This window comes from Elgaria multicarinata, chromosome 10 (assembly GCF_023053635.1).
Source record: "Elgaria multicarinata webbii isolate HBS135686 ecotype San Diego chromosome 10, rElgMul1.1.pri, whole genome shotgun sequence".
In the NCBI taxonomy this organism is placed as follows: domain Eukaryota; kingdom Metazoa; phylum Chordata; class Lepidosauria; order Squamata; family Anguidae; genus Elgaria; species Elgaria multicarinata.
Window position 1 is genome coordinate 28,220,917 of NC_086180.1, and position 11,089 is coordinate 28,232,005.

General features: G+C 43.4%; 1 protein-coding gene across 1 annotated transcript in view; it reads left to right on the plus strand.

Annotated features, from left to right (window-relative positions):
• ARHGEF38 (Rho guanine nucleotide exchange factor 38) overlaps positions 1–8,094 on the plus strand; it is a 60,309-nt gene extending 52,215 nt beyond the window's left edge. Inside the window, exons 12-14 of the mRNA XM_063135649.1 lie at positions 3,848–4,046; positions 6,067–6,329; positions 7,909–8,094. Coding sequence (XP_062991719.1) covers positions 3,848–4,046; positions 6,067–6,329; positions 7,909–8,094 — 648 coding nt within the window. The remainder of the gene's footprint in view (positions 1–3,847; positions 4,047–6,066; positions 6,330–7,908) is intronic.
• Positions 8,095–11,089: the final 2,995 nt, after the last annotated feature.

Consider the following 11,089-nt stretch of genomic DNA (forward strand, 5'->3'; position numbering starts at 1 on the left):
CAATGTTAGTCCTACTTAGAATAGATTCATTGAAATGAACGAGTCTTCAGTTCATCGCAACCTCATTCATTTCAATGGGTCTACTCTGAGTAGGACTAACATTGGATACTACCCATACACTGTGATCCTAAACAAGTTCACTCCAAAACAGGTTCCATTGGGTTTAACAAGTCTTACTTCCAAGTAGGTATGCATGGCAATGCAATATTATGTAGACAGCACTTCAATTAAAAGTGACAGCACCTTACTGTACGTTAATGCTCTTGCAGATGGGCTTGAAAGGGCATTAGACAAATTCATGGACTGCTGTTCTATTAATGACTATGAGCAATCATGGCTATGTGAAACCTCCATTTGCAGGAGCATTAGTTCCAAAGAAGGGTAAATAAAATGATCAAGGGACTGGACCAACTCCTCTCTGAGGAAAGGTTACAACATCTAGGACTATTTAGCTTAGGAAAAAAGGGGAGCAAGGGGAGACATGACACAAGTGTACAAAATTATGCATGCTGTGGAGAAAATGGATAGGAAGACATTTGTCTACCTGTCATAATACTAGAACCCAAAGGTGTCATCCCATAAAAGTGATAGTGGGAAATTCAAGACAGATATAAGGAAGTATGTTTTCACACAGCGCATAGTTAAGCTACGGAATTCACTTCCACAACACATAGGAAGTGAAAAAGAAACTAAATGCAGAGTTACAAGATGGGGGATACTTGGCTCAGCAATACTACAAACGAGAAGGATCTTGGAATTGTTGTAGATCACAAGCTGAATATGAGCCAACAGTGTGATGTGGTTGCAAAAAAAGCAAATGCTATTTTGGGCTGCATTAATAGAAGTATAGCTTCCAAATCATGCAAGGTACTGGTTTCCCTCTATTCAGCACTGGTTAGGCCTCATTTTGAGTATTGTGTCCAGTTCTGGGCACCACACTTCAAGAAGGATGCAGACAAGCTGGAGCATGTTCAGAGGAGGGCAGCGAGGATGATCAGGGGTCTGGAAACAAAGCCCTATGAGGAGAGACTGAAATAACTGGGCAGGTTTAGCCTGGAGAAGAGAAGATTGAGGGGAGACATGATTGCATTTTTCAAATACTTGAAAGGTTGTCACATAGAGGAGGGCCAGGGCCTCTTCTTGATCATCCCAGGTCACAGAATAATGGGCTCAAGTTACAGGAAGCCAGATTCCGGCTGGACATCAGGAAAAACTTCCTGACTGTTAGAGCAGTCCGACAATGGAACCAATTACTTAGGGTGGTCATGGGCTCTCCCACACTAGAGGCATCCAAGAGGCAGCTGGACAACAACCTGTCAGGAATGCATTGAGCAGGGGGTTGGATTCAATAGCCTTATAGGCCCCTTCCAGCTCTATTCTATGATTCTGTGATGGCCAACGAGTTTGGATGGCTTTAAAAAGAGGATTGTACACTATTTCTTAAATAATTTTACTGTAGCTGGTTTAATGTGTTTTAATATTGCATCTAACTGTATTTTAATACTGTTAACCACTGAGGAATTTTACTATATTCAGTAGTATACAAATGCCACAAATAAATAAATAGTCTGGGTGGCTCTATGCTACCTCCAGTATCAGAGGCAGTATGCCTATGCACACTAGTTCCTAGTGAACATGGGCAGGAGGGTGCTGTTGTACTCATGTCCTACTTTGGGGATTCCAATGGGCAGCTGGTTGCCCATTATGTGAACAGAATGCTGGAGTAGATGGACCTTGGTCTGATCCAGCATGGCTCTGCTTAGGTTCTTATGCCCTGGAATACCAGTTGCTGGTTGGGAATGGGGCAGGGTGTGCTTTGTGCTCTTATATCCATGCTTGTAGAGTTCCTGAAGGCATCAGGAGAAGTTGAATATTGTACTAGATCAGACTTCTCCAGCCTCATGCCTTCCTGATATTTTACACTTCAATTCCCATCAGCTCCAGCCAGCATATCCAATGGCCAAGAATGCTGGGAGTTGTAACCCCAAACATCTGGAGGGCGCCAAGTTGGGGAAGGCCAGAGTAGATGTAAGTTTTGTCAGAGCCAGCAGGTTTCTAATCAGAGCTTCATCTGGTCACATGCAGCTTGTGTTTTCTTGGAAGTAATCCCCACAGAGTTCACTGACACTTAAGACCAAATTGGATGTGACACAGGAGACCAATGAACAGGATCTTCTGCACAGGAAGAGGGACACCATGCTTGGGAAGGCAAAATAAATAAATTAAATAAATAAATAAATCAGCTACCTGTATGTTTTCCTCCAAGGGACACATATCGCTGTGGGAGAGGGGTAGCAATTGTTAATTGAAAAATAGCACAAGGAGGAGAACTTAACCCCTCTTTCTCCAGCACCATTATCCCAATCTGAATTGGGTATCCCCTTTCCAGCTATTATGAACTTTTTCTAAAATGTATGAGATCCTTTTCACAGATCTCCCACATCGCATCTAGTCTGGCCATTAGCCCCATGTAAAAGCATGTCGGATTGCATCCGTGGAGGCTTGTAAAAATGAGCAGCATCCTGTGCTTTTTCTGTCCCAAATGTGCCTTGACAATCCACTCCCCAGCCCTTGGCTATGACGTTGTCGTAAACTTCCCTTCAAATTGTGAATATGCAACCCGCAGCTATATTTTTCCATAAAACATTTGTGTAACGCTTCTTAATCTCCCCATGTATTTTTTATTATTATTACCTAGGAAGTCTTTAAATGCCTTTCATAGTGATAGCAGGTGATTTAAAAAACAAGCTCATGCTCAGAGTTAGACATGTCTGGTACACAATGTAGCCTTCGAGAGCTACGGCAGTGCAGAATCCCTGCTTTTCGCATATCTGTAACTTGTCATAGATAAAAGAGCATAATCCATAGATTGCTGGTTTCTCATGTCTGGCTTTGTGACGAGGGTTGTTGCACGTTCCTGTCATTTGGGGAGAAGGCTTCAAAATGCCTTCCGTTAATTGACACTGGGAACGATAAGTGCATTAAGATGGAAGAAGCGGGGGAATTTCCTTTACATGACTATTCATAGGAGACGAACCTTTCAGCCTTCAGAGTAAAAAGGGCAAACACAGGAGCACTGGACTACCTGATAGGCACAATACATCTTTGGGCACTTGGGTGATTTGTACGCAGCGTGACCTGTGTGCGCACAACCGTTGAACTCTGCAGTCAAATAGTCCGTTCTGATAATACATGCAACAGGCGATTTGGGCAAAAGAGCTTGCCCACTTGTGTGGTTTACTTACGTGAGCAGTGTTCATGTTTGAGCTCAAAATTCATGCGAGACCATGACGCCTTCTCTATGAAAAGAGCAATTGTTGTGCGAGCAATTTCCAATGAGACATGAAGTCACATGTGTCTTTGCACTTAATGTATATGGTCTGTGTGTGATGATTGTGATCATTATTGGGATCTCTGCAAGTGGGGAGGGGGAGTTGAACCCTTCCACCCAAACAACTACCCACCCACCCGACACTAATGGGGGATTTCTTCCCAATGCAAATAGCAGCTTCAAAGGAGTTATTTTGGTGAGGTTCCTGGTTAACAGCTGATTGGCCACTGGGTGAAGAGAATGCTGGACTAGATGGACCATGGTCTGATCCAGCATGGCTCTTCTTACATTCAATATGTTAGATTTGACTATGGATGCTTGATTCAAACCCCTGCCCAGACATGAACAATAGTGACTTATGTAAGGGAGCATGGTGGGCATTGGTGGGTGGGTGTGATCATGGTAGGGATGGCCTTTGCGCAGAAAGCAGCAGTAGGATTAATAATAACTGAATGTGCTCTTCTGTGACATTGCAAATGAAAGTCCATCTCAAGGAGATTTCTGTTTTGTTTTCAGCCTGAATTTCCACGGCAGACTGAAAACCACAGGTCAATGATACTGTCTACGTACAGCTTGGATTTGCTGTACCAAGCCAAACGAAAATGCAATGCCACTCAGGACTTTGATATTGATCTCTATGAAGGAGACGTGGTGGCTGTCGTGGAGCAAAAGGATCCTTTTGGAAGTACCAGCAGGTGGCTTGTTGACACAGGATGTAAGTCCTTGGCACAGTCAACACACTAGGCCTGTTCAGACGACACGCTAAGCCATGGTTAGGGCTGCTAACCCTTTTGAAGCAAGTGGTTAGTGAGCACGATTAAACTGTAGTATGTATCCACCATGGTTAGGAAAAACTCCATTCACACAACACGCTAAGCCATCATAATTAGCTCAAAATGCTTAACCATCATGGCTTAGCACACTGTCAGAACAGGGCCACTGGCAGCTATCCTTTGGTTTTTAGAGTTTGGGGCAATGGAGCACCTCCATACTTCCTGAGAAATATGTATTTTAGGCAGTTTGGATCGTGATGCTAGTGTATTCAGAGGAGTGGAAGGCAGGGAATTACTCGTACATCTAGTTCACATTTTGTTGATGACGTATAGCAGGTGTGTCACACCGAAGATCCATGTGCCAAATTTGACCCTCTGGAATTCCCCAGATGGCCCTGCTCCATTTCTCTGAACACCAATTGTGTAGTGGCTTCCTGGCTTTTGTCCAATTTCTTCCCCATTCTAAAAGGTTGACATGCCTCTCCTAAGGCTTAATTAGTAGCAGTAAGAACTCTAAGCTAAAATATGCTTGTAATTTTGCCCCTGTCACTTTTGCCTTCGGCTCCACCCACTATTGGACTGTGGCCCCCAAGAGCTTATCTGATCTTGAATTTGGCCCTCCGGCTCAAAGAGGTTTGACACCCCTGGTATATAGTCCTGTCCAATGCACTGTGCTATGGTAAATTCTGGGCTGGGTTACCGCTGCGCTCTTTCTATGAGCCTGCCTATGAAAATGGCTCAGAAACTCCAGCTACCGCAAAACACTGTGGCTTGACTAGAGACAAGTTAAAGCCAGCATCACTTGTATATCACCAATTTTGACCACGAAAATTAAATTGCGGAGTTGTTATAATCCTTTATATACATGATGCTAAATATAAACAATGGGCATCATATGTAAGTCTCTGATAACAAATCTGCAATGTACTTTTCATGGTCTTTGTTCGTTTGGTGTATTTACCTTGTTGAGGGTTCCTCCGACGTTTATTTTTGTATCACCAATTTTGAAACATCTGCACTGGCTATCAATTAGTTCCTGGTCTGCATTCGAGGGCTGTTCTTGACCCTTAAAGCCCAGCCTGGCCTGGTTCCTGCTGATCTTAGGGAATGTCTCCAGCACAGCATTTAAGATCCAATTCCATCTCACACGGAGGCCAGGATGATGACATCCCAGGAGTTCATATTGCTTCCTCCCTGCTTTCCTTCTAAAGGCAGGTCAGACCTTTTTATTTCTTTCCCCAAGGAGTCCTTGAGATTAGCTAACGTTGTGGTTGCCTGCTCTTTGCTTTGTATTGATTGTTTTGTATTGGTCTGGGTTAAACTTCTCATCTTTATATGCCGCTTTGGAGGGGGAAAGTTAAAACCACTCAGCAATTCAGTGCAAGTGGACAGATATCCAATTAAGCACACATGTACTCAAAACATGACAGATGACCCCTTTCCATGTGTCTACACACATACTCAGTGGCAAACAGTCTTACGAAACATTCATATGTGTGTATTCTGCATTAATTAGAAGTCACTGGAAAGAAACATCCATGTAAGAGAAGCCCAAAAGAGAAGAATTCTGTGTGTGATAAAAGCTGAAAAACTAGAAGGGGGTCTAGTGACTTTCATTGACTGGGGAAAGCATATCTGTTTGCTCTTTCCAGTGCGTGCCCATGGTGTGTAATGAATAATATTTTCTTAAGTTATCCTGCTTGCACTGGCTTTTAGGGGCAGGATATGCAATACTGCTTTCTAACAGCTTATGACGGTATTGACAACTGTTGGGGCCCAGGGCACATTCCATAAACCGTTTCCTAACTGTTATATCCTGCTTGGTGTAGATCCGGCCTGGGTTGCATGAGTCAAGTTTTTAATTTGCCGTAAATTAATTATTTTATAAAGGGCAAGTCGAATTAAAAAAAAAACCACCCCTCATGCAATACTTTTGATTTGTTTTTTCCTCCCTATACCTAGTTTTGAGAGGCTATGTTTACTCCTCCTTCCTGAAACCTTACAATCCAGCCAAGGTACCAAAGGATGTTGGGGAGACCAGTTTTTGCAATGGGGATTTTGACAACATCAGCCTTTTTGTCTCTTCGCGGCAAGGAGATGACAACAGCATGAAACCTGCAGGACACAAGAGGAGCAGCAGCGGCTCTTCCTATAATAGCCTGTGTGAAAGAACGTCTATTAACGGGACAGAAGTGGATAGCGTTTACGAAACAGATGACCAACACGTAAGCATCATTTCTTGTCCCAGGGGTTGGGCTGGTTGCGGGGGTGGGGGGGGTGGGAGGGGGAGAAGCTGTGCTCGGGGCTGGCACTGTCTTACACCTACTGATCCCCTCACCTGAAGTGCCCCTGCAGGCTCTCAGAGCCTCCTACCCTCTCCTCCTCGGAGCCATACATCAGGGGGTCCCAAACATTTTGGATCCCTCGGCACCCCCAGCAAATGACACCAGGTTCTCCTTCCTGTTCCTGAACCTGCTGCTGATCAGCTGTTCAGTGGGCAGGAAGAGAAGGAAAGAGTGGCTTCCTGGCCCTGCCCAATCTTCTTCCGTCCACACAGAACTTTCCCCTTCGTGCTCGCTCTCTCCATTCCCAGGCTCTAGCCTCGCCCTTTCTCTTCCCAACCCCTTTCCTTGCTATTTCTCTCCCTTCCCTGCCCCTAGTTGCCTTTTTTCTCCCTTCCTGCCCCCTGCCTCCCCCCTCTCCCCTACACACACACACTCATCCCTTTCTCTTGCTGTTTCTCTCCCCACCCTCCAGCCTCGCTCTTTGGCCTAATCTACACCAAGCAGGATACTGCACTATGAAAATGGTATGAAAGCAGTATATGACCTGTGCAATGGGCCTCAACAGTTGTCAGTGCACTTTAATGGCTCCTGCCTTTTATATACCGCTTTCATAGTGCTTTCATAGGGCCATACCCTGCTTGGTGTAGATTAGGCCTTTCTCTCCCCTCTATCTTGCTTTCTCTTCCTTCTCACTAAACAGCTGATCAATGGGAGGTTCGGGAACAAGAAGCAGAACTTTCCCCTATTGTTTTCAATTGTGTTTTTTACTAAAAAACTTTTTTTAAAAAATAAAAGGGGGGGCAGGGCATGAAGAGCTGTGTAGGTGCTGCATTGGGGACCCCTGCTGTCAGTGCCTAAGCATATGAGCACTAACAAGATCCAGGAGCAGGAGGAGACCCCTCCATTTGACTTGCCTGCTTTTTCTGAGCAGATTGGGCCCAGAGAATGAGAAAGAGCAAGCAAATGGACAGAGGTGGCAGTGGCAAGGAGCTGGCCCCGTTCAGGGCATCTTGCCTAAGCTCTCTTTCCCCTCCCTCAAATCTGGGGTCAACCCCGGGGTTTCAGATTGGGACTCTAGACAGGCCGGATTTGGCCTGTGGGCCTGAGGTTCAACACCTTTGCTATAGGTTTTCTTTTCCTTGTCTAATTATATTGCTTCAGGGAGAGAAGAGCTAGCTTGCCTGTTCCATTGCATCTCTGCCACACAGCTTCACTGCTCTCCACACACTGGGGATGTTCTGCAGCAGAGCACCTGCTGTATTCATGGTGGCTTCCGGCACAATTTTTAAAACCCTGATCATGCAGGAAATGTTGGTTCATGCTGGCTGAAGAATGCTGGAAGTTGTAGGACTTTTTTTCTGTCTAAAGAGGCATAGGATTGCACCCTTAGTTTGCTATTGTTTGTCCAGCTTCTTGGTATTGATATTATTGGTTTTTCTTTCCATGCTCTGGCACACACTGCATGCTGAAAGAGGGACTAGGATTGAAAAAAACATTTTCGCTTGTTTGCCCTTCCCAGACTTTCTATGCAGTCCATGCATTTCAAGCAAGGAGTCAGCAGGAACTCAGTCTTCAGGAGTATCAGCGCGTGAGGATCCTTCGCTTTTCTGATCTGAGTGGCAACAAAGAATGGTGGTTAGCGGAGGCGAAAGGACAAAAAGGATATGTCCCAGCAAATTACCTTGGGAAGATGACATATGCATAAAATGTCAGAAGCTTCCAAAATGTCAGAGCCAGAAGACTCTACTTTGGTTAGCATCAGCCATGAATGCTCTCGTGACTTTAAAAGTATATTGATAAAGCAAGACTTTCCAAAATTGGAAGCTGAAGATCTTGTGAAGAAGATATTTAAAGAAGACTATTTTCCAGTTATTGAGTAGTAGCCAATGTTAGTCCTACGGAGAGAAGAACCATTAGAATGAGAATTAAGTTAGTCAAAACTAATGTGTCCCATTCATTTCAATGGGTCTAGTCTATGTAGGACTAATATTGGATACAACCCATTGTCTTGAAATGCCTGTGTTTTCTTTATTCCTAAATGTTTGACATGTTCCCCCCTAGTGCATGGAGCAAATCTATGTAACAGTTAGGTTCAAGCAGGCACTGTTGCATCATTCCTGCAATGAGCAGGGGGTTGGACTCAATGGCCTTATAGGCCCCTTCCAACTCTACTATTCTATGATTCCGTGACTAATTCAGCGATGAAGTTCAGTGGAAGGTCTTTGCAAATCAGTGGGTTGGATCCAGAGGTGGATGAGTATAGCTCTGTTTATGCACTAGGGTTTTCTTGGCTCCTTCCCCCACTACAGTCCCCTGCATCCCCCCCCCCAAGTGAATCCTGAGGTTGATGAACTCTCATGGATAGTGCGGCATGGGGCATTGAAGCAGGATGGACTGCCAAGCACAAACAGAAGTACCTGTCTTGTTATGCAAGATGTCTCTAGATCCAAGCCAACATCCCAGAGCCTAACTGAGTCATCTTGCAATCTCTAAGAAATATTAAAACCCAAAGATATACAGTTACCTGGGGGTTCAGGGTGGAATGGACATGCTTTAAGCTTTTTGCACTGGTTTTATTCTGCAATTCAAAGCAGGACGCTTATTTCATTCATAACCCGTTGTTCTTGATGGAGAGGTAATTAAGGCTGTAATCTTATGCCAATTTACCTTGGAGTAAGCATCATTGTACTCAATTGGACCTATTTATGTGTAGACATGTATAGGTTGTGCTATAATGCTTCACTCCTGAAAACACTTACGTGGGAATCATTTTCTGGCCCCAACCCTCTTTGATTTTTCAAAGGCACTGCACTAGTGCATATCCTGTTATGGAATATAAAATTGAATAAATATGAAAGGGGACACCTAAGAAGTTCTCTTGGACCATTTCCAAGTCTTTCCTACTTTTTGTAAAACAAAAGCCCCACAACTTTCTGAGTCAGAGGTTATTCCCACTAGATTAAGAACTAGCAAAGTGGAAAGCGCCAATACAGCATGGAGGATTGTTTGCAAATTCTCTATAGAATCTGTCTCACAAAGCCCATAACATTTGATCGCAGGACCAAGTTCAGGCAAATAATTAGTTTCAGTTACTTCAGCAGGAACCTTTGTTCAAGTGATTCAGAGTGCATAAAGCTACGTTTAAATGCATCGTAGGATTAGAAGGCATACACTGAATGCATGAGTTCTGAACGGGCACTTATTGGTCAGTCCCCTCCCCCCCTCTCTCACACACCCTTACCTGTCTTGCAGGTATATGTCATGCATTTAATCTTTTGCAGTTTCTGTGACAAATAGGGCATGTCTACACCAGCCCTATATCCCAGGATTGTCCTGGGATTGTTCCTGTGCATCCAAATGCCACACAGAGGATCCTGGGAGCAGGCAGGGAGATCCCTCCATTTTTCTGGGATAACCCTTAGGTGTAGAAAGGGCCATAGGGTGCTCACACAAGGGCTCCTGCTGTGATGGAAATGGTCACCATGAGGTCAGTTTTGTAAAAACTACTTCTCTTTCAAATTAAGAAATAGGTGTAGAATGAAATATGGTCATGATGCAGCCCAGCATTTTTTTTAGCAGTAATGGAGATCCTGGATTGAGTTGGCTTATCCCATTTCTTGTGTGATCTTTTCTTTTGTATATATGAACGGTTTCGAATGAAGAAAAATCTGTTGCTAGAAGGGTTTGCCCCTTGCTCCATCCCAATTCTTCGGCACGCTTTACATGTGAAACTATGTTAAAGCAGAATTGTCCGCCAGCACTAGCTGAATTGTGTGCAAAGGGCTGAATGCACACGCTGATGAAGCTCTGTCATATTTGAATGTGGAGGCTGAGAAAAACAGATGGGACAATGATTTGATATTGTTTTAATGGTATGTATTTATTATTTTATTTTGTGTGTGAATGCTGCCTAGGAAGGATTTGTATTCTGAAAGGCAAAATATAAATGAGTATATTTAGGATACCAATGATTTTCAGGATCTCAGTCTTGAGGTGTCTAACTATTATAATCTTTAAAGTCTGATTTTCAGAGCCACAACCATGTTTAAAGTGCTGGCAACAAAGGTCTGTAAACTAGGGAAAAGTACCTTTACCTCTACAGTGTCTTTGACTTAAGGAGGAGTGGATGGAGATTTCTATATAAGTTATCTAAAGAAAATGGATTCTTTAAGACATGATTGTCAACCATAACACAACAGAGTCTAAAAAAACATGTTTCCAGTATTCATTCTTATGATGGGTTTACATTAACTAGATGAATGTATTTATTTATACACTATAAAAACAAAATAAACTTTATCTAGAGTTACGAATTCTGTGGGGGTTCCTGTAAATTTAAAAGTTGCAGAAGAGGGAGAATCCAAGATGTGTAATTTACTTTGTTATTGTAGCAGATTACAATGGTAGGGCACCATTGTTCAATTTGTATTGAGGGGTTATAGGGCAGGATCTAACATAAATTATGTTGCATTAGAGGTAGCTCATCCTAGTGCAATATAATTTGTTAGTGCGAGTGTCGAATAAGATACTGTCCATAGTATTTTTGTTTATTTTGAGAACTGAAACTCAAATTAATTGAACAAGTGGGAGCCTGAATGAAGTGAATAGGAGCACTGCGAAGGCATAACTGTATTCCTATGCAACTCCCATTCAGTTGAAAGGAGCTTTTGTAGCAGTGCCTCACGGATTGCATTGTGAGC